Source organism: Zophobas morio, unplaced genomic scaffold (genome assembly GCF_036711695.1).
Source record: "Zophobas morio isolate AGI-343-1 ecotype UQ-CSIRO unplaced genomic scaffold, CSIRO_AGI_Zmor_V1 ptg000040l, whole genome shotgun sequence".
Lineage (NCBI taxonomy): Eukaryota > Metazoa > Arthropoda > Insecta > Coleoptera > Tenebrionidae > Zophobas > Zophobas morio.
Window position 1 is genome coordinate 5,639,791 of NW_026972145.1, and position 24,440 is coordinate 5,664,230.

The 24,440-nt window shown below is 27.0% G+C and overlaps 2 protein-coding genes across 9 annotated transcripts in view; one reads left to right on the plus strand and one right to left on the minus strand.

Moving 5' to 3' along the window:
- Positions 1 to 24,440, plus strand: part of LOC135140393 (neo-calmodulin-like) — a 34,253-nt gene that overhangs the window by 554 nt on the left and 9,259 nt on the right. The window contains exon 1 of one of the 5 annotated variants that reach the window (XM_064070909.1): positions 15,387 to 15,480. The exons of 2 other annotated variants lie outside the window; for them this stretch is intronic. In XM_064070909.1, coding sequence (XP_063926979.1) covers positions 15,444 to 15,480 — 37 coding nt within the window. In that variant the 5' untranslated portion in view covers positions 15,387 to 15,443. Of the gene's footprint in view, positions 1 to 15,386; positions 15,481 to 15,527; positions 15,598 to 15,662; positions 15,717 to 24,440 lie in introns of those variants that run through there. 2 more of the 5 variants (XM_064070913.1, XM_064070914.1) reach the window with 2 other exon arrangements.
- Positions 6 to 15,273, minus strand: LOC135140394 (fatty acid-binding protein, adipocyte). 4 transcript variants are annotated; one of them, XM_064070918.1, is made up of 4 exons: positions 15,169 to 15,273; positions 15,007 to 15,105; positions 206 to 486; positions 6 to 159 (listed from the first exon to the last, which is right to left on the minus strand). In XM_064070918.1, the coding sequence occupies exons 2-4, from the start codon at positions 15,080 to 15,082 to the stop codon at positions 106 to 108; spliced, it is 411 nt and encodes a 136-aa protein (XP_063926988.1). In that variant the 5' UTR covers positions 15,083 to 15,105; positions 15,169 to 15,273; the 3' UTR covers positions 6 to 105. The 4 variants fall into 4 exon arrangements, with proteins under 4 accessions (XP_063926988.1, XP_063926987.1, XP_063926985.1 ...); XM_064070917.1 differs by having other exon boundaries at positions 15,007 to 15,117; positions 15,169 to 15,271; XM_064070915.1 differs by lacking the exon at positions 15,169 to 15,273 and having other exon boundaries at positions 15,007 to 15,157.

The window sequence follows — 24,440 nt, forward strand, 5'->3', positions numbered from 1 at the left end:
AAGTCTACTTCAGTACAACGTTTACTTATCAAAGTAAATGCGTCCATAGGAGAAACAAAAATACTAAACTAATCAGTCCGGAGCTGCGCTTCGCAAGAACACAAATTAGGCCTGAATTTTATAAATCCTGGTGGCAGTGATTCCCTCCACGCTCATCACCTGCAACCAAAAAGTCAAACAAATCCTCAAAACTCTCCCAACTGACCATTTTGACTTCATCATCGGTGAAAGTCCTGTCGATGACCGTCTCCTTCCCGGATCCCGGGTCCTTCTGGATCTCGTGGAGGGTGTTCCCGTCGACCGTGATCGTAGCTTTGACTTTCCTCCCGTCGGGCGTTTCCTGGTCGAACTCCACCCCCGGCTTGAACTTGAGGATGACGTTCTTGAAAGTCGACGAAGACGACAAGGTGTACTCTTCGCCGTCTTTGGTCAGATCCACCACTGGGGAGACGGCGTTGCCCATTTTCCGGGTGACCAACCCGACGCCTGAAAAAGACCATTGTAATCGGGTTTACTAAACCGGGTGATCTTCACCCAGAGCCTTCAAGTAGTCATCGAAGTTCTCGCTTTTGCTCAACTTGAACTTTTTCCCCAAGACCGAATCGAGACCCATTTTTGCGCGTTCTTACACTGGGAGAGGTTAAACTGGACTGACACATGGATGTTAAGTCATGTTTTATATACAGCGGAGACCGTAAAAGTTGGGTGGACTCTGATCTGGCGATAACAACCGATCTGATTGCTGGCAAATCGGTGGCGGTTTCCAGACGGGCGTTCCCTCATGGTGATTGATAAAAAGGTTAAAGGTGAAAGTTTATCCGGGTTTTAGTCGGTTGGTAGTGATTCTTACGGCTCGGGGGCAAAGGGCGATGTTTAGCCACACTACATTAAATAACATAATGGGCAAGGTCATTCCGACAAACTTTGCTGGTTGTTGTTTTGGATGATTGTTGATTTGCAAATAATGGAACATTGTGTGTTTAGAATGACCGGAGGAATTTTAAGTAGTGAGGACACGCTTTTGTGAAACAATCAACCAAAAATTATGGTCCATACTTCAGGGGCGAGGGAGGTTCTGTTTTATTTTCACGTTTGTTTATCCACTTTAACGTAATCATAATTAGCAAAACAGCTGTCAGATTTTTCCATTAGTACAAATTACAAGTTTGCTGCAACGGTTGTGATAAGAGCAGCTTTATCAGTGATTGCTAAAAGATTAATAAATTAATGAATGTCATGATAGCAACTCCTAAACACCTGCTCTTTTTTCGAGTCGTTCGTTCGACACGTTTAAGACATAAAAGCCTAATTGGAGTTTAATTTTGTGTTGGCATGTGGGTTGTAAAATTAATTGTTTTTATGAGCGGAGGATCACAGTTGATACATTTTGCATTATTTGTGTTAATGGACCATTAGTCACCGCATGACTACAAACAAGTTAAATAAGGTATTCACATTTTTCTGGTGACCTAGAAAAGGTCATAAATTTACGAATTTTATGTGATAACAGTGATAAGTTTGACGACGTTAATTAACGCACGTTTATCTACTAATTTTTGTGGAACAATTTTTTTTAATGAATGCAATAATTCAGGCTTATCTAAAATAATTACTCATTGTGTTAGTTTTATGTCACGGAAATTTGCCTTGAAATTAGATGTTATTCGAAAAACTATGGTATTTCTCGAAAAGTGGTAGCAGTTATCGAAGAAATGAACCCGACATGGAAAAATTGAAACGTTGGAGTGTCAATGAATCGAGACATCGCAAAATCAACAAATTTAAGAAATCGAACAATTTAAAATGTAAAAAACAGAACAATTCAAACAGCGAAATTTCCCAAAAACTTAAATGTCGAAAAACTAGGAAAATGCAAAAATTTAGAAATCAAAAAACCGAGAAATCGAAACATGAAAGGTCGAGAATTCGAATTATTATTACTAAAAATTGAAAAATAAAAAAACGAGAAATGGAGAAATCAAAAAACCTAAAATTCATGAAATCCGGATTGAAGAATTGAAAAGTTGAATAATTGAAAAATAAAAAATTTAGAAATTGAACAATTGAGAAACCGAAATAATTGAAAATTTTAAAATCAAAAAATGCGACGGACTGAAAAATCTAAGAATTGAAAAATCGAACGATTGACCAATCGAAACATATTTTAATTTTAGGATTTTTTTTTGATTCTTCACTTTCTTGATTTTTCAAAGTTTTGATTTCTCAATTTTTGGATTTAAAAATTGTTTCATTTTCCAAATTTTCAATTTTTGGGGTTTTTGATTTCCCAATTTTTCAGTTTTTTATTTTCTCATTTCTCAATTTTTCAATTTTTCGTTTGATATTTCGATTTCTCTAGTATTCAAATTTTTATTCTTCATTTTCTCGATATTTTTATTGTTCAAGTTTTTAAATTTTGGATTTTTCGATTAGTCGATTTTTAATTTTTCAATTTTTTGAAATTATAGATATTTTGGTTTTAAATTTTCAATTTTCCGATTTTATTTGGTGTTGAGTTTCCCAATTTTGGAATTTTTCAATTCCTTCGTCGAAGTCTAAATAACCCAAATAAAAAATTAAAAACTGAAAAATTTTAAATATCGAAAATTTGAAAAATAAAAAATCGAGAGATTGAACAACCGAAACATCAAATAATTGAAAAATCTAAAAATTGAAAAATCCAAAAATGAAACATTTTAAAAATCGAAAGATCGAGCAATCGAAACATTAACAGAAAAGAAAAATATAGAATTTAAAAAATGAAAAAATAAAAATATCGAAAAATTGAAAAATTTCGAAAAATGGAATACTGAAACATTAAGAAATCGAAAACTTGAAAAATCGACAAATCGAAAAGTAAAACTGATAAAACAAAAAAAAAAGAATCGAGAAATCGGGAAAGTGAAAGATCTAAAGTTTAAAAAAAAACTAAATATGTATTAAAACATTTACAAAATCACGAAATCTCGAAACATCAAAAAAGGTAAAGTCGAAAAATGTAACAAAAATTGAAAAATAAAAAAACGAGAAATCGAGAAATCAAAAAACCTAAAATTCATGAAATCGGGATTGAAGAATCGAAAAATTGAATCATTGAAAAATAAAAAATTTAGAAATTGAATAATTGAGAAACCGAAATAATTGAAAATTTTAAAATCAAAAAATTCGACAAACTGAAAAATCTAAGAATTGAAAAATCGAGCGATTGAGCAATCGAAACATTAACCGAAAAGAAACATATTTTAATTTTTGGGTTTTTTGTTTTTTGATTCTTCACTTTCTTGATTTTTCAAATTTTTGATTTCTCAATTTTTCGATTTAAAAATTTTTTCATTTTCCAAATTTTCAATTTTTGGGGTTTTTGATTTCCCGATTTTTCGGTTTTTTATTTTCTCATTTCACAATTTTTCGACTTTTCGATGTTTCAGTTTCTCGATTTTTCGGTTATTTAATTCTTCAATTTTTTGATTTTTTGCTTTGTTAATTTTTCGCTTTTCAATTTCTCGTTTTCTCAATTTTTCAATTTTTCGTTTGATATTTCGATTTATCTAGTATTCAAATTTTTATTCTTCATTTTCTCGATATTTTTACTGTTCAAGTTTTTAACTTTTGAATTTTTCGATTAGTCGATTTTTAATTTTTCAATTTTTTGAAATTATAGATATTTTGGTTTTAAATTTTCAATTTTCCGATTTTATTTGATGTTGAGTTTCTCAATTTTGGAATTTTTCAATTCGTTCGTCGAAGTCTAAATAACCAAATGAAAAATTAAAAACTGAAAGATTTTAAATATCGAAAATTTGAAAAATAAAAAATCGAAACATCTAATAATTAAAAAATCTAAGAATTGAAAAATCCAAAAATGAAACATTTTAAAAATCGAAAAATCGAGCAATCGAAACATTAACCGAAAAGAAACATATTTTAATTTTAGGGTTTTTTGTTTTTTGATTCTTCACTTTCTTGATTTTTCAAATTTTTGATTTCTCAATTTTTCGATTTAAAAATTTTTTCATTTTCGAAATTTTCAGTTTTTGGGGTTTTTGATTTCCCAATTTTTCAGTTTTTTATTTTCTCATTTCTCAATTTTTGACTTTTCGATGTTTCAGTTTCTCGTTTTTTCGGTTATTCAATTCTTCAATTTTTTGATTTTTTACTTTGTTAATTCTTCGCTTTTCAATTTCTCGTTTTCTCAATTTTTCAATTTTTCGTTTGATATTTCGATTTCTCTAGTATTCGAATTTTTATTCTTCAATTTCTCGATATTTTTACTGTTCAAGTTTTTAAATTTTGGATTTTTCGATTAGTCGATTTTCAATTTTTCAAATTTTTGAAATTATAGATATTTTGGTTTTAAATTTTCAATTTTCCGAGTTTATTTGATGTTGAGTTTCTCAATTTTGGAAAATTCGTCGAAGTCTAAATAACCCAAATGAAAAATTAAAAGCTGAAAAATTTTAAATATCGAAAATTTGAAAAATAAAAAATCGAGAGATTGAACAATCGAAACATCAAATAATTGAAAACTCTAAGAATTGAAAAATCCAAAAATGAAACATTTTAAAAATCGAAAGATCGAGCAATCGAAACATTAACAGAAAAGAAAAATACAGAATTTAAAAAATGAAAAAATAAAAATATCGAAAAATTGAAACATTTCGAAAAATGGAATACTGAAACATTAAGAAATCGAAAACTTGAAAAATCGACAAATCGAAAAGCAAAACTGATAAAACAAAAAAAAAAGAATCGAGAAATCGGGAAAGTGAAAGATCTAAAGCTTAAAAAAACTAAATATGTATTAAAACATTTACAAAATCACGAAATCTCGAAACATCAAAAAAAGGTAAAGTCGAAAAATGTAACAAAAATTGAAAAATAAAAAAACGAGAAATCGAGAAATCAAAAAACCTAAAATTCATGAAATCGGGTTTGAAGAATCGAAAAATTGAATCATTGAAAAATAAAAAATTTAGAAATTGAACAATTGAGAAACCGAAATAATTGAAAATTTTAAAATCAAAAAATTCGACAAATTGAAAAATCTAAGAATTGAAAAATCGAACGATTGAGCAATCGAAACATTAACCGAAAAGAAACATATTTTAACTTTAGGGTTTTTTGTTTTTTGATTCTTCACTTTCTTGATTTTTCAAATTTTTGCTTTCTCAATTTTTCGATTTAAAAATTTTTTCTTTTTCTAAATTTTCAATTTTTGGGGTTTTTGATTTCCCAATTTTTCAGTTTTTTATTTTCTCATTCCTCAATTTTTCGACTTTTCGATGTTTCAGTTTCTCGATTTTTCGGTTATTCAATTCTTCAATTTTTGATTTTTTGCTTTGTTAATTCTTCGCTTTTCAATTTCTCGTTTTCTCAATTTTTCAATTTTTCGTTTGATATTTCGATTTCTCTAGTATTCGAATTTTTATTCTTCATTTTCTCGATATTTTTACTGTTCAAGTTTTTAAATTTTGGATTTTTCGATTAGTCGATTTTTAATTTTTCAAATTTTTGAAATTATAGATATTTTGGTTTTAAATTTTCAATTTTCCGAGTTTATTTGATGTTGAGTTTCTCAATTTTGGAAAATTCGTCGAAGTCTAAATAACCCAAATGAAAAATTAAAAGCTGAAAAATTTTAAATAACGAAAATTTGAAAAATAAAAAATCGAGAGATTGAACAATCGAAACATCAAATAATTGAAAACTCTAAGAATTGAAAAATCCAAAAATGAAACATTTTAAAAATCGAAAAGTCGAGCAATCGAAACATTAACAGAAAAGAAAAATATAGAATTTAAAAAATAAAAAATTAAAATATCGAAAAATTGAAAAATTTCGAAAAATGGAATACTGAAACATTAAGAAATCGAAAACTTGAAAAATCGACAAATCGAAAAAGAAAAACTGATAAAACAAAAAAAAAGAATCGAGAAATCGGGAAAGTGAAAGATCTAAAGTTTAAAAAAAAATGAAATATTAAAACATTTACAAAATCGCGAAATCTCGAAACATCAAAAAAAGGTGAAGTCGAAAAATGTAACAAAAATTGAAAAATAAAAAAACGAGAAATCGAGAAATCAAAAAACCTAAAATTCATGAAATCGGGATTGAAGAATCGAAAAATTGAATCATTGAAAAATACAAAATTTAGAAATTGAACAATTGAGAAACCGAAATAATTGAAAATTTTAAAATCAAAAAATTCGACAAATTGAAAAATCTAAGAATTGAAAAATCGAACGATTGAGCAATCGAAACATTAACCGAAAAGAAACATATTTTAATTTTAGGGTTTTTTGTTTTTTGATTCTTCACTTTCTTGATTTTTCAAATTTTTGCTTTCTCAATTTTCCGATTTAAAAATTTTTTCATTTTCAAAATTTTCAATTTTTGGGGTTTTTGATTTCCCAATTTTTCAGTTTTTTACTTTCTCATTTCTCAATTTTTGACTTTTCGATGTTTCAGTTTCTCGATTTTTCGGTTATTCAATTCTTCAATTTTTTGATTTTTTACTTTGTTAATTCTTCGCTTTTCAATTTCTCGTTTTCTCAATTTTTCAATTTTTCGTTTGATATTTCGATTTCTCTAGTATTCAAATTTTTATTCTTCATTTTCTCGATATTTTTATTGTTCAAGTTTTTAAATTTTGGATTTTTCGATTAGTCGATTTTTAATTTTTCAATTTTTTGAAATTATAGATATTTTGGTTTTAAATTTTCAATTTCCCGATTTTATTTGGTGTTGAGTTTCTCAATTTTGGAATTTTTCAATTCCTTCGTCGAAGTCTAAATAACCCAAATAAAAAATTAAAAACTGAAAAATTTTAAATATCGAAAATTTGAAAAATAAAAAATCGAGAGATTGAACAATCGAAACATCAAATAATTGAAAAATCTAAGAATTGAAAAATCCAAAAATGAAACATTTTAAAAATCGAAAGATCGAGCAATCGAAACATTAACAGAAAAGAAAAATATAGAATTTAAAAAATAAAAAAATTAAAATATCGAAAAATTGAAATATTTCGAAAAATGGAATACTGAAACATTAAGAAATCGAAAACTTGAAAAATCGACAAATCGAAAAAGAAAAACTAATAAAACAAAAAAAAAAGAATCGAGAAATCGGGAAAGTGAAAGATCAAAGTTTCAAAAAAAATGAAATATTAAAACATTTACAAAATCGCGAAATCTCGAAACACCAACAAAAGGTAAAGTAGAAAAATGTAACAAAACATGAAAAATAAAAAAACAAGAAATCGAAAAATCAAAAAACCTAAAATTCATGAAATCGGGTTTGAAGAATCGAAAAATTGAATCATTGAAAAATAAAAAATTTAGAAATTGAACAATTGAGAAACCGAAATAATTGAAAATTTTAAAATCAAAAAATTCGACAAACTGAAAAATCTAAGAATTGAAAATCGAACGATTGAGCAATCGAAACATTAACCGAAAAGAAACATATTTTAATTTTAGGGTTTTTTGTTTTTGATTTTCCACTTTCTTGGTTTTTCAAATTTTTGATTTCTCAATTTTTTTATTCTTCGATTTCTCGATTTTCCGATATTTCAGTATCACGATTTTTCAATTTTTTGATTTATCCATTTTTCGATTTAAAAATTTTTTCATTTTCCAAATTTTCAATTTTTGGGGTTTTTGATTCCCCAGTTTTTCAGTTTTTTATTTTCTCATTTCTCAATTTTTGACTTTTCGATGTTTCAGTTTCTCGACTTTTCGGTTATTCAATTCTTCAATTTTTTGATTTTTTACTTTGTTAATTCTTCGCTTTTCAATTTCTCGTTTTCTCAATTTTTCAATTTTTCGTTTGATATTTCGATTTCTCTAGTATTCAAATTTTTATTCTTCATTTTCTCGATATTTTTATTGTTCAAGTTTTTAAATTTTGGATTTTTCGATTAGTCGATTTTTAATTTTTCAATTTTTTGAAATTATAGATATTTTGGTTTTAAATTTTCAATTTCCCGATTTTATTTGGTGTTGAGTTTCTCAATTTTGGAATTTTTCAATTCCTTCGTCGAAGTCTAAATAACCCAAATAAAAAATTAAAAACTGAAAAATTTTAAATATCGAAAATTTGAAAAATAAAAAATCGAGAGATTGAACAATCGAAACATCAAATAATTGAAAAATCTAAGAATTGAAAAATCCAAAAATGAAACATTTTAAAAATCGAAAGATCGAGCAATCGAAACATTAACAGAAAAGAAAAATATAGAATTTAAAAAATAAAAAAATTAAAATATCGAAAAATTGAAATATTTCGAAAAATGGAATACTGAAACATTAAGAAATCGAAAACTTGAAAAATCGACAAATCGAAAAAGAAAAACTAATAAAACAAAAAAAAAAGAATCGAGAAATCGGGAAAGTGAAAGATCAAAGTTTCAAAAAAAATGAAATATTAAAACATTTACAAAATCGCGAAATCTCGAAACACCAACAAAAGGTAAAGTAGAAAAATGTAACAAAACATGAAAAATAAAAAAACAAGAAATCGAAAAATCAAAAAACCTAAAATTCATGAAATCGGGTTTGAAGAATCGAAAAATTGAATCATTGAAAAATAAAAAATTTAGAAATTGAACAATTGAGAAACCGAAATAATTGAAAATTTTAAAATCAAAAAATTCGACAAACTGAAAAATCTAAGAATTGAAAATCGAACGATTGAGCAATCGAAACATTAACCGAAAAGAAACATATTTTAATTTTAGGGATTTTTGTTTTTGATTTTCCACTTTCTTGGTTTTTCAAATTTTTGATTTCTCAATTTTTTTATTCTTCGATTTCTCGATTTTCCGATATTTCAGTATCACGATTTTTCAATTTTTTGATTTATCCATTTTTCGATTTAAAAATTTTTTCATTTTCCAAATTTTCAATTTTTGGGGTTTTTGATTCCCCAGTTTTTCAGTTTTTTATTTTCTCATTTCTCAATTTTTGACTTTTCGATGTTTCAGTTTCTCGACTTTTCGGTTATTCAATTCTTCAATTTTTTGATTTTTTACTTTGTTAATTCTTCGCTTTTCAGTTTTTCGTTTTCTCAATTTTTCAATTTTTCGTTTGATATTTCGATTTCTTTAGTATTCAAATTTTTATTCTCCATTTTCTCGATATTTTTATTGTTCAAGTTTTTAAATTTTGGATTTTTCGATTAAAAACAAAAAAAAAAGAATCGGGAAATCGGGAAAGTGAAAGATCTAAAGTTTCAAAAAAAATGAAATATATAACATATTTTAATTTTAGGATTTTTTGTTTTTTGATTCTTCACTTTCTTGATTTTTAAAATTTTTGATTTCTCAATTTTTCGATTTAAAAATTTTTTCATTTTCCAAATTTTCAATTTTTGGGGTTTTTGATTTCAAGATTTTTCGGTTTTTTATTTTCTCTTTTCTCAATTTTTCGACTTTTCGATGTTTCAATTTCTCGGTTTTTCGGTTATTCAATTCTTCAATTTTTTGATTTTTTACTTTGTTAATTCTTCGCTTTTCAATTTCTCGTTTTCTCAATTTTTCAATTTTTCGTTTGATATTTCGATTTCTCTAGTATTCAAATTTTTATTCTTCATTTTCTCGATATTTTTATTGTTCAAGTTTTTAAATTTTGGATTTTTCGATTAGTCGATTTTTAATTTTTCAATTTTTTGAAATTATAGATATTTTGGTTTTAAATTTTCAATTTCCCGATTTTATTTGGTGTTGAGTTTCTCAATTTTGGAATTTTTCAATTCCTTCGTCGAAGTCTAAATAACCCAAATAAAAAATTAAAAACTGAAAAATTTTAAATATCGAAAATTTGAAAAATAAAAAATCGAGAGATTGAACAATCGAAACATCAAATAATTGAAAACTCTAAGAATTGAAAAATCCAAAAATGAAACATTTTAAAAATCGAAAGATCGAGCAATCGAAACATTAACAGAAAAGAAAAATATAGAATTTAAAAAATGAAAAAATTAAAATATCGAAAAATTGAAAAATTTCGAAAAATTAACATTAAGAAATCGAAAACTTGAAAAATCGACAAATCGAAAGGCAAAACTGGTAAAACAAAAAAAAAGAATCGAGAAATCGGGAAAGTGAAAGATCTAAAGTTTAAAAAAAATGAAATATGTATTAAAACATTTACAAAATCGCGAAATCTCGAAGCATCAAAAAAAGGTAAAGTCGAAAAATGTAATAAAAATTGAAAAATAAAAAAACGAGAAATCGAGAAATCAAAAAACCTAAAATTCATGAAATCGGGTTTGAAGAATCGAAAAATTGAATAATTGAAAAATAAAAAATTTAGAAATTGAACAATTGAGAAACCGAAATAATTGAAAATTTTAAAATCAAAAAATTCTACAAACGATTAACCGAAAAGAAACATATTTTAATTTTAGGGTTTTTTGTTTTTTGATTCTCCACTTTCTTGGTTTTTCAAATTTTCGATTTCTCAATTTTTCGATTTCAAAATTTTTTCATTTTCCAAATTTTCAATTTTTGGGGTTTTTGATTTCCCGATTTTTCGGTTATTCAATTCTTCAATTTTTTACTTTGTTTAATTCTTCGCCTTTCAATTTCTCGTTTTCTCAATTTTTCAATTTTTCGTTTGATATTTCGATTTCTCTAGTATTCAAATTTTTATTCTTCATTTTCTCGATAGTTTTATTGTTCAAGTTTTTAAATTTTGGATTTTTCGATTAGTCGATTTTTAATTTTTCAATTTTTTGAAATTATAGATATTTTGGTTTTAAATTTTCAATTTTCCGATTTTATTTGTTGTTGAGTTTCTCATTTTGGGATTTTTCAATTCGTTCGTCGAAGTCTAAATAATCCAAATGAAAAATTAAAAACTGAAAAATTTTAAATATCGAAAATTTTAAAAATAAAAAATCGAGAGATTGAACAATCGAAACACCAAATAATTGAAAAATCTAAGAATTGAAAAATCCAAAAATGAAACATTTTAAAAATCGAAAGATCGAGCAATCGAAACATTAACAGAAAAGAAAAATATAGAATTTAAAAAATGAAAAAATTAAAATATCGAAAAATTGAAAAATTTCGAAAAATTAACATTTAGAAATCGAAAACTTGAAAAATCGACAAATCGAAAAGCAAAACTGGTAAAACAAAAAAAAAGAATCGAGAAATCGGGAAAGTGAAAGATCTAAAGTTTAAAAAAAATGAAGTATGTATTAAAACATTTACAAAATCGCGAAATCTCGAAGCATCAAAAAAAGGTAAAGTCGAAAAATGTAACAAAAATTGAAAAATAATAAAAAAACGAGAAATCGAGAAATCAAAAAACCTAAAATTCATGAAATCGGGTTTGAAGAATCGAAAAATTGAATAATTGAAAAATAAAAAATTTAGAAATTGAACAATTGAGAAACCGAAATAATTGAAAATTTTAAAATCAAAAAATTCGACAAACTGAAAAACCTAAGAATTGAAAAATCGAACGATTGAGCAATCGAAACATTAACCGAAAAGAAACATATTTTAATTTTAGGGTTTTTTGTTTTTTGATTCTTCACTTTCTTGATTTTTCAAATTTTTGATTTCTCAATTTTTTTATTCTTCGATTTCTCGATTTTCCGATATTTCAGTATCACGATTTTTCAATTTTTTGATTTTTCCATTTTTCGATTTAAAAATTTTTTCATTTTCCAAATTTTCAATTTTTGGGGTTTTTGATTCCCCAGTTTTTCAGTTTTTTATTTTCTCATTTCTCAATTTTTGACTTTTCGATGTTTCAGTTTCTCGACTTTTCGGTTATTCAATTCTTCAATTTTTTGATTTTTGACTTTGTTAATTCTTCGCTTTTCAGTTTTTCGTTTTCTCAATTTTTCAATTTTTCGTTTGATATTTCGATTTCTTTAGTATTCAAATTTTTATTCTCCATTTTCTCGATATTTTTATTATTCAAGTTTTTAAATTTTGGATTTGTCGATTAGTCGATTTTTAATTTTTCAATTTTTTGAAATTATAGATATTTTGGTTTTAAATTTTCAATTGTCCGATTTTATTTGATGTTGAGTTTCTCAATTTTGGAATTTTTCAATTCGTTCGTCGAAGTCTAAATAACCCAAATGAAAAATTAAAAACTGAAAAATTTTAAATATCGAAAATTTGAAAAATAAAAAATCGAGAGATTGAACAACCGAAACATCAAATAATTGAAAAATCTAAGAATTGAAAAATCCAAAAATGAAACATTTTAAAAATCGAAAGATCGAGCAATCGAAACATTAACAGAAAAGAAAAATGTAGAATTTAAAAAATGAAAAAATTAAAATATCGAAAAATTGAAAAATTTCGAAAAATGGAATACTGAAACATTAAGAAATCGAAAACTTGAAAAATCGACAAATCGAAAAGCAAAACTGATAAAACAAAAAAAAAAAAGAATCGGGAAATCGGGAAAGTGAAAGATCTAAAGTTTCAAAAAAAATGAAATATAACATATTTTAATTTTAGGGTTTTTTGTTTTTTGATTCTTCACTTTCTTGATTTTTCAAATTTTTGATTTCTCAATTTTTCGATTTAAAAATTTTTTCATTTTCCAAATTTTCAATTTTTGGGGTTTTTGATTTCAAGATTTTTCGGTTTTTTATTTTCTCATTTCTCAATTTTTCGACTTTTCGATGTTTCAATTTCTCGGTTTTTCGGTTATTCAATTCTTCAATTTTTTGATTTTTTACTTTGTTAATTCTTCGCTTTTCAATTTCTCGTTTTCTCAATTATTCAATTTTTCGTTTGATATTTCGATTTCTCTAGTATTCAAATTTTTATTCTTCATTTTCTCGATATTTTTATTGTTCAAGTTTTTAAATTTTAGATTTTTCGATTAGTCTATTTTTAAATTTTCAGATTTCACTTGATGTTGACTTTCTTAACTTTGGACTTTTTCAATTTCTTCGTCGAAGTCTAAATAACCCAAATGAAAAATTCAAAACTGAAAAATTTTAAATATCGAAAATTTGAAAAATAAAAAATCGAAATATTGAACAATCGAAAATCGAACGCATGAAAATCTCGTTAAATCGCGAAATTAAAACATCAAATAATTGAAAATTTTTAAATTTTTAAAAAATCGAAGAATTAAAAAATCCAAAAATGAAACAGTTTCAAAATCGAAACATCGAGCAAAAAAAACGGGACATCGAAAATTCCAAAATTTATGAAAGTAAAATTGCAAAATTGAAATGTCGAAAAATTGAAAAGTCGAATCATCGGAAAAGTCGGAAAAACGAGAAACCAAAAAAATCGAAATGGCCGAAACGAAAAGTTAGAAATTGCAAAACTTTCAATAAAAAAATCGATAATTCGAGAAATTGACAAACCGAGGAATCGAAAAACAAAGAATCGAAAAATTGAGAATTCAAAAATTAAGAAAGCGAGAAATATAAAATTGAGAAATCGAGAAGTAGAAAAATCCAAGACGAAAAATCGAAAATTTAAAATATCAAAAAATTGAAAAATGCAAAAACTGAAAAATGGAAAAGTCGAAAAATTGAGAAATTGATGCATCTAAAAGACGAGAAATCAAGAAGTCGAAAAGTCGAGAAATTGAAAAATCGACAAATGATAAAAGCGATTAATCAGGAAATAGAGAATTTGAAAACTTTAAAAATCGAAAGCTTAGAAACACCAAAAATTATTTGAAACATTGAAAAATTTTAAAATCGAAAAATTGAAGAATAAAAATTTGAAAAATCCTGATACTGAAACATCGGAAAGAAATCGTAAAATTAAAAAATTGAGAAATCGAAAGTTTGAAAAATCGCAAAGCCGGAAATCGAATATTCGGAAATGATTATATAATATTGATTTTTTCCCAAAAATTTCGATGTCTAGAATAAAAATTCAACACGGATTCATAAATCACAAGTGCAAAAGTACGTTAGTGTATAAAATTTAGTGTCACAAAATTTGGAGACGTCGTTTTGTTGTTGGTGGGGATGGTCGGACAAATTTTGGTTAGAGTTTTGCCGTCTACATGAAATTCCTAACATAGGGGTCACGAAACGTCGAGAAAACATGAAAGTGGCCAGTCGCCCGATAGGCTCGATTACTCAACGTACTTAGCTTACGCTCGGGAAGTAAAAAATCCAGGAGATTTTATATTATCAAATAATCGCCCTAAACTTAAAACCGCTAAACAAATAAATCCGATAAATATGGTAAATATTTGACCTTTGAAGAGCAAATTTATCTGATTAATGATTGCAGTCAAACAAAAAGTTTCGCAATTTCGCTTGACAGTTTGACGTTTGAAATTCAACTTTGAACGACGGTGATGGTAAGATGAACAGTGTAAAAGTACACGCTCGCAACCTTTGTAATATGACGTAAAAAAAAAAAAAATGTTGGCAATGCCACCGCTACTGGTTTAGACAGTTCGGATCAAAGATCAAAGTGCCAAATAGCAGCAATGCCAACACCAGTATTTAAAAAATAAATGCCAAAAATGCCCAGCTACGCCACTGGACACAATAAAACCATGATAAAGAATATAAATTTAATTGGTTCTTTTTTTCGTTTAAAGTTTGTTTTTTGGTGGCGCCCAAACCGCGACCTCGACCCCACCAAAATGTAAATATAAACCGTACTTTAAGTACTTCACTATCATTGTTATCAGCACCTGATGTAATCACTTGAAAACGTTCAACGGTAAATAAAGTAGCAGCGATCAGTTTTCAACGTTAATTTATCGCTTTTAAAACGCCTCAAATTACTTATTAAAATCAACCAATGGCAAGCTAAACATCGTTAAACCCGACTAAACAAATACACAATCCAGGAGCGTAGAGTCGGAACCGGCTACCAACAAACCAAATCTCCCCATGTTCTTCGCCACAAAAAGCCGCCGCACACTCTGATGCTTCCGGCGTGAATCACGCACCTCCGTCCGAAAACCAACACACCATAAATCAGTCAACGCACGCAAATCTGACTAAATTTAACCCCAAAAAAACGAAAAATCTCACCTAGAGTCTTCATGAACTCGTCGAAATTCTCGCTCGACGCCAACTTGTACTTCTTCCCCAATTGCGCGTCCACCATTTCGGCACTGTTTAATTCAAAGACTGTAAAAAAAACTAAAAATAAAAATAATCGCGACATTCTTGCACGAGCCATCTCCAACTTACACCCTGTTTCAAAGCCGGTCGTGACGCGAATAAAACAACGGAACGTCGCCTCGGGTCGAAAGCGAATCGTGGGACGCGATTATCGCATCTATTTTATACGGACAGAGCGGCCAGGCATGGGCGTACGTGTGGCATGACTTTAGGGGCATGCGCCATATGGCAGAGCGGGTTATTAAAGATTTTTTGAGAAGGGGAGGGAGCGACCGCATGCGGTAAAGGGAGACAAATTTCGAAAAAAAAACGGTGTAGGGCACGATGTGGCAACAGCGCAATGTATGTGTTTGACGGAAATCTGGAAAACAAGTAGTCGAGGTGAGGTGGTTTTAATTTTATGTATTTGAGGATATAAGCAGAGTCAATGTTTGAGTTTAATCCGGGCGACAAGAGAAAATATTGGTGGTAATTGGGTAACACGGCTCAGTAGGCTGGGTAAAGTGACACTTTTAAAATATATATGTATTGGCTGGTATTTGGTTTTATTGCATTGGTGTAAATCAAGTCAATTTTTTATCACTGTGATAAGGCAACAATAAGTTATAAAGTAAAACGTAAGATTGATGGAATACTTACGGAATTACAGTAAAAATAATTTTATTAAATTCACCGCACAGTTGTCACGGTGTGACATTTGGTCATGGCCTCCTGGGCAAGCGGTGCGTTTCCTTGTATAATGAATGAATGATTTTTGTTTAATTTTGCAACGCTCACTTGAAAATATTTACTGTTTGTATAAATTAAAAAATAAAACATACTGACGTTTCACCTTCGCGTTTTTCTGCACGGTTCAGCTTTAACAAAATATAACAAGGTGTAAAAGTAAATATTTTGAAATAAAATGCAAAGTTATTTTTTGATCACGTTTAGATATAGAGATATTTTTACACATTTGTTTTGTTTTCTGAAAGACTCTTTTTACTTCGCGGGCGTAAGCTAGTACTTTCATGTTTTCTGGACGTTTCGTGACCAATAGAGGACGAAAAAATAGGTCCCTCGTTTGTGGTTGATGAATCCGTGTTGAGTGAAAAATTTAAATTGTGCAACAACATTTTACAATTTAATTTTGAAATTGCAAAATTTAATGCTGAAGTCCCGCAAAATTTATCCGTTGATATTTTTATTTCAGACATCGAGATTTTTGGAAAAAATTCAAAGTTTACGATTTCTCGATATTTAGGCTATCGAATTCCGAATTTTTCCATATTTCAGTGTTAGGATTTTTTAGTTTTTCTCGATTTTTCATTTATTCAATATTCTAGTTTCGGGATTTATCAATTAAATTTCTCGATTTTTTAAATATTTCTCATTTTTTTATTTTTCGATTTTCCAATGTTGCAGTACATAGGTATTTCGATTTTTCAATTTTTCCATTATTCGAATTTTCAATTTTTGTCGTTTCTAAATTCGATCTCTAAATTTTTCGGTTAATCATTTTTTTAAACTTCGATTTTTTGATTTCTCGAGTTTACGATTGATTTTTCGATTTTTCTATTTTTTGATTTTCCCATTTGTCGATTTCCCGACTTTTTCAGTTTTTTAGTTCTTCTGATTTTGTAGAAATTTGAGTTCTCAAATTTTCCAATTTTTTTATTTTGGATTTTTTAATTTTTGATTTACGATTTCAATGTTTAGATTTTTAAGTTTTTCAAATTTTCGACTTTTCGATTTTTCAAATCAACGCTTTTACAATTTTTGTATTCTTCGATTTCTCGATTACAAATTTTTTTCATTTTTCATACATAATTTCAATTTTTGGGGTTTCTAAGTTTTTGATTTCTCGATTTTTCGAATTCTGGATTTCTTCATTAATCGACTTTTCGACTTCGATTTTCCGATTTTTTGATTGTTGTAATTTCTCAATTTTTCAATTTTTCATTTTTTAGAATTTTCAGCTTTTCGATTTTATATATTTTGAATTCTCTATTTTTGAAATTTTTATTCTTCAATTTCTCGATATTTTTATTGTTCAAGTTCGTAAATTTTAGATTTTTCGATTTGTCAATTTCTCGATATCTCAATTTTTCAGTTTTTTGTTTTTTGAAAGTATAGATATTTCGGTTTTAAATTTTCAATTATCCGATTTTTTTAATTTTGGATTTTTTGATTTTGGGTTACGATTTTTTGATTTTTCGATTGTTCAATTTCTCCATTTTTCAATTTTTCCAAATACTGATTTGTTTAATTTGAAAATTTTCACGATTTTTACATTTTTCAAATTCTCGCTTTCCCGATTTCTCGGCTTTTGGATTTTTCGTTTTTGCAATTTTTTAATTTCGATTTTTATAAATTTTAGATATTTCGATTTCTCGGCATTTCGATTTTTCAGTTTTTTGATTTTCCAATTTTTCCATTTTTCAATTTCGATTTTTATAAATTTTACACTTTTCAATTTCCCGATTTCTCGTTTTTCCGATTATTCTGTTTTTAGATTTTTCATTTTCCGATTTTTTAAATTTTACAGTTTTCGATTTTTCAAATTTTAAATTTCTCAATGTTTTGGTTCTTCAGTTTTTTGATTTTTCAATTTTTCGAATTTTCAATTTTTGTCATTTCTAAATTCGATCTCTAAATTTTTCGATTAGTCGATTTTTTAGACTTCGATTTTTTGATTTCTCGAGTTTTCGATTGATTTTTCGATTTTTCTATTTTTTGATTTTCCCATTTGTCGATTTTCCGACATTTCCATGTTTTGATTTTCGTATTTTTCAATTTTTCAGTTTTTTAGTTCTTCTGATTTTGTAGGAATTTCAGTTTTCAATTTTTCCAATTTTTTAATTTTGGATTTTTTAATTTTTGATTTACGATTCAATGTTTCGATTCTTCGACATTTCGGTTTTAGATTTTTAAGTTTTTCAAATTTTCGATTTTTCGATTTTTCAAATTATCGCTTGTCAATGTTTTTGTTCTTCGATTTCTCGATTAAATTTTTTTTCATTTTTCATACATATTTTCAATGTTTGATTTCCCGATTTTTCGAATTCTGGATTTCTTCATTAATCGACTTTTCGACTTCAATTTCCCGATTTTTTATTGTTGTAATTTCTCAATTTTTCAGTTTTTCATTTTCTAGAATTTTCAAGTTTTCGATTTTATATATTTTGATTTCTTTATTTTTGAAATTTTTATTCTTCAATTTCTCGATATTTTTATTGTTCAAGTTCTTAAATTTTAGATTTTTCGATTTGTCAATTTCTCGATATCTCAATTTTTCAATTTTTTGTTTTTTGAAAGTACAGATATTTCGGTTTTAAATTTTGAATTATCCGATTTTTTGATGTTTTAGATTTTCGATTTTTTTAATTTTGGATTTTTTGATTTTGGGTTACGATTTTTTGATTTTTCAATTATTCAATTTCTCCATTTACCGATTTTTTTTCATTTGAAAATTTTCACGATTTTTACATTTTTCAAATTCTCGCTTTCTCGATTTCTCGGCTTTTGGATTTTTCGTTTTTGCAATTTTTTAATTTCGATTTTTATAAATTTTAGGTTTTTCGATTTCTCGGCATTTCGATTTTTCAGTTTTTTGATTTTCCAATTTTTCCATTTTTCAATTTCGTTTTTTATAAATTTTACACTTTTCAATTTCTCAATTTCTCGTTTTTCCGATTATTCAGTTTTTAGATTTTTCATTTTCCAATTTTTTAATTGTTACGGTTTTCGGTTTTTCAAATTTTAGATTTCTCAATGTTTTGGTTCTTCAGTTTTTTGATTTTTCAATTTTTCCATTTTTCGAATTTTCAATTTTTGTCGTTTCTAAATTCGATCTCTAAATTTTTCGATTAGTCGATTTTTTAGATTTCGAGTTTTTGATTTCTCGAGTTTTCGATTGATTTTTCGATTTTTCTATTTTTTGATTTTCCCATTTGGCGATTTTCCGACATTTCCATGTTTTGATTTTCGGATTTTTCAATTTTTCAGTTTTTTAGTTCTTCTGATTTTGTAGGAATTTGAGTTTTCAATTTTGGATTTTTTAATTTTTGATTTACGATTTCAATGTTTCGATTCTTCGACTTTTCGGTTTTAGATTTTTAAGTTTTTCAAATTTTCGATTTTTCGATTTTTCAAATTATCGCTTTTTCAATGTTTTTGTTCTTTGATTTCTCGATTAAAATTTTTTTCATTTTTCATACATATTTTCAGTGTTTGATTTCTCGATTTTTCGAATTCTGGATTTCATCATTAATCGACTTTTCGACTTCGATTTCCCGATTTTTTGATTGTTGTAATTTCTCAATTTCTCGACTTTTCAGATTTTTAATTTTCCAATGTTTTGATTTTGTACTTTTCACCTTTTCTCAATTTTTCAATTTTATATTTTTAAGAATTTTCAACTTTTCGATTTTATATATTTTGATTTCTCTATTTTTGAAATTTTTATTCTTCAATTTCTCGATATTTTTATTGTTCAAGTTCTTAAATTTTAGATTTTTCGATTTGTCAATTCCTGGATATCTCAATTTTTTTCAATTTTTTGTTTTTTGAAAGTATAGATATTTCGGTTTTAAATTTTCAATTATCCGATTTTTTGATGTTTTAGTTTTTCGATTTTTTTAATTTTGGATTTTTTGATTTTGGGTTACGATTTTTTGATTTTTCAATTGTTCAATTTCTCCATTTTTCAATTTTTCGAAATACCGATTTTTTTAATTTGAAAATTTTCACGATTTTTACATTTTTCAAATTCTCGCTTTCTCGATTTCTCGGCTTTTGGATTTTTCGTTTTTGCAATTTTTTAATTTCGATTTTTATAAATTTTAGATTTTTCGATTTCTCGGCATTTCGATTTTTCAGTTTTTTGATTTTCCAATTTTTCCATTTTTCAATTTCGATTTTCATAAATTTTACACTTTTCAGTTTCTCGATTTCTCGTTTTTCCGATTATTCTGTTTTTAGATTTTTCATTTTCTGATTTTTTAAATTTTACAGTTTTCGATTTTTCAAATTTTAAATTTCTCAATGTTTTGGTTCTTCAGTTTTTTGATTTTTCAATTTTTCGAATTTTCAATTTTTGTCATTTCTAAATTCGATCTCTAAATTTTTCGATTAGTCGATTTTTTAGACTTCGATTTTTTGATTTCTCGAGTTTTCGATTGATTTTTCGATTTTTCTATTTTTTGATTTTCCCATTTGTCGATTTTCCGACATTTCCATGTTTTGATTTTCGTATTTTTCAATTTTTCAGTTTTTTAGTTCTTCTGATTTTGTAGGAATTTCAGTTTTCAATTTTTCCAATTTTTTAATTTTGGATTTTTTAATTTTTGATTTACGATTTCAATGTTTCGATTCTTCGACTTTTCGGTTTTAGATTTTTAAGTTTTTCAAATTTTCGATTTTTAGATTTTTCAAATTATCGCTTTTTCAATGTTTTTGTTCTTCGATTTCTCGATTAAAATTTTTTTCATTTTTCATACATATTTTCAATGTTTGATTTCCCGATTTTTCGAATTCTGGATTTCTTCAGTAATCGACTTTTCGACTTCAATTTCCCGATTTTTTTATTGTTGTAATTTCTCAATTTTTCAGTTTTTCATTTTCTAGAATTTTCAAGTTTTCGATTTTATATATTTTGATTTCTTTATTTTTGAAATTTTTATTCTTCAATTTCTCGATATTTTTATTGTTCAAGTTCTTAAATTTTAGATTTTTCGATTTGTCAATTTCTCGATATCTCAATTTTTCAATTTTTTGTTTTTTGAGATATTTCGGTTTTAAATTTTCAATTATCCGATTTTTTGATGTTTTAGTTTTTCGATTTTTTTAATTTTGGATTTTTTGATTTTGGGTTACGATTTTTTGATTTTTCAATTGTTCAATTTCCCCATTTTTCAATTTTTCGAAATACCGATTTTTTTAATTTGAAAATTTTCACGATTTTTACATTTTTCAAATTCTCGCTTTCTCGATTTCTCGGCTTTTGGATTTTTCGTTTTTGCAATTTTTTAATTTCGATTTTTATAAATTTTAGATTTTTCGATTTCTCGGCATTTCGATTTTTCAGTTTTTTGATTTTCCAATTTTTCCATTTTTCAATTTCGATTTTTATAAATTTTACGCTTTTCAATTTCTCGATTTCTTGTTTTTCCGATTATTCTGTTTTTAGATTTTTCATTTTCCAATTTTTTAAATTTTACGGTTTTCGGTTTTTCAAATTTTAGATTTCTCAATGTTTTGGTTCTTCAGCTTTTTTGATTTTTCAATTTTTCCATTTTCAAATTTTGAATTTTTGGCGTTTTGTCATTTTTCGACTTTTCGATTAGGTATTTGATTTTTCGATTTTACAAAATTTCGATTTTTTGATGTTTAGATTTTCAAATTTTCGATCCTTTAATTTCTCAATATTTTATTTTTTCGATTTCGCTATGTTTCAGTCCTACGATTTTTTTGTTTTTCAATTTTTCGATTCTTCAATGGTAAAATTTGAAATTTTAGTTTTTTCGATATCTGAAATACCGAGAAATCGAAAACTTGATTTTTTCCAAAAATTTCGATGTCTAGGATTCATAAACGAGTTCAGTTTTAATTTTCCCATTCTTTCAATTTTAGAATTTTTGATTTTTTGATATTTTTATTGCTCGATTTTTCGACTTTCCAGAATTCAATGTTCCAATTTTTCAATATTTAGATTTTTCAAAGAAGAATAAATTATTCCACGAGACATTCTTAGAAATAACGTCTTAATTAATTGACCTTATTGCAGTTTCCGCTGTAAAGCGCCGCGTTCATTGATCCGTCTTTCCGTCTGCCAACATTCCAACAGTTTTCATTTTTCCGCCGAATTTAGCTTCATTCGGTCCCACCCCCATCGCCGGCTTCGGTACCCATCCAATTTTCCATAATTCCCCCTTTATTCTTTTATTGTTATTTTTTATTATTATTAGCCCTATTATCGCTTCCCGCTTTCCCATATGTCGCCGCATTCGCCTATCGATTTCCTCCTTCCCACATCCCATTTTTCGCATGATTAACAGGAGATGCGGGTTACTTGAAAGCGAAATTTCTCATGCATCCATCACGACAAAATGGCTTTTAATTGAATAATACGAGACCAAATTACCGTCAATTAACGCTCAATGAATACAAATTCGACGTAAATTGGTTCATTGTTGCTCCATCTCCACTCGGCCGCGAAAGAACCTCGCGACAAAATAAACCCTCATTTTACGACCCCCACAATCAATTCGACTCGGAAAAATTAATCGTAGAGAAAATTACGCCACAACACGATACATAAATTGCTTTTGTGAGGCCCGCCCATAGATAAGGGAGGGGTATTATAGATGGCGTACTTCCTTGATTAATTTTGAAACAGAGCGTTAGCAGCGACCCCTTGCAGCTGGCCGCAAAATTATTTACAAAACGCGCGAAATGGCTGGATTTAAAATATTTCAGCAGTCACTGTTAGGCGAGTTCTCAGGTTTGGTGCTTATAGATTGTCAATACATTTTCAAAATATAATATCTCCGTTATTAACACACTTGTTGTTATTGTAATGAAATTTTAAATCTTTTCTTAATTTGTCTCTAACAACACAGATATATTCTGAAAATGTATTGACAATCCATAAGCGCCAAACGTGAGAACCCATTTTAATAGATACCGATAACATGGAAGTAAATCGATGACATTAAAACAACATTTCTATTAAAACAATTTTATTATAAACCAGACTTACCACAAATAAAAATAATATGTCATACTATTGTAACAATTCTTTACAATAATTACTATAATAACTACTATTATATAATTATAATAAATTTCATGAACAAATAATGATGTGGAAAAAAGAGAGAGACAATTCAAATACACTATTGTAAAAGTAAATTAATCTTACGAAATATTTAATTACAATCTATATATATATAAAATCTATATACTATACATATATATATATAATTTTCGCAATGCATAAGAGAACCTTACACTTGTAATATTAGTAATAATAAATTAAAATTCTTCGATACTGATCCAGTCCCACTAGTCAAATACAAAGTAATGAAGATAATAGATCTAACTGCAAAGTTATTATCTTTTTTAATAAAACATAAGGTCTCAACAAAAAAGTCTGAATTATTAACTATTGTGCAAAAATCATTGTAATCCAGTCAATATGTAATTTAACTAAGAAATCTTCTCATTTTGAATTTTGGGATAAAATGAAAAAATAACTACGCAATCAGTTTAAAACAACTATGCCTTTTAAAGAAGATTTTGTTGAATATCATTCGTGGAATTAGACTTATTTGGACGACTCGTGAAGTTTTGCAAACAAGAATATTGAATCAAGATCCTCTCGAAAATTTGTTTTCAGTATTAAGAAAGTACGGTTCAGGACACACTAATCCATCATGTTTTCAATTTATATAGGCATTAAAAACAAGTAGGTATTCTAAACAATTTGATAGCACATCAAATATGCAAGGGGGTCCACGTGGAATAATGAGCCTGACTGAATAAAAAATCTTCAATTTAACCAATGCATGTTTAATTTTTATGATTAAAAATTAATAAAAATGTTGAATAAAATATCATTTAAAAAACTGTTGGTAGGTATTTTACAGAAAAAGCGTATATTAAATAGGTCAAAAATAGTGAACTCAAATGCTCCATAGAAACAGAATAAGGTGTTGTGTCAGAAAACCGATATTTGTAATAAACACACTAAAATTAAATTAAAAGAATCTACCTCTTGTAGTGTATTTTTGATTTATAACTGAAATACTTCAAGCGACGTTTTAGAGCTGCTCGCTTTATTTTATCATTGTCAACCACTTTATTTACACTTCCATTTAATAATTTATTTATATTTTTACACCAACTGTATATTAATAAACGAACTGAATGATCCACAAACTCTTCAATTATCTTATGGTCAGTGCAAATGTTGGTGGGGATAAAATTTAAATTATTTATGATGTTGCATAACATTGATTTTATTCCCCTCTTTGTGCAGTGCTGTGGCAACAATTCCGACACTGTTTTTTTAATGTTGGAAAATAATTGGCATATTTCCACATTAGGGTAATGTAATTTTTGCTTCCCTGTAAGATACTCCCTAGAAGCAATAATTTCGTGGTAGTTGGCATCTTCTTTATGTGCACAAAGAACATTACAACAAACTGTGCAGTTATTTTTAATTTTTTTTATAATGTATCCGGCCACATATGCATCACTATGTTTGGCTATGTCATCAATGCTCCATGCCCCCCTAACTAATTGACCAGTCTTATTCTTTGAAGTGATTTTTTCAGATAACATATCATTAACATCAA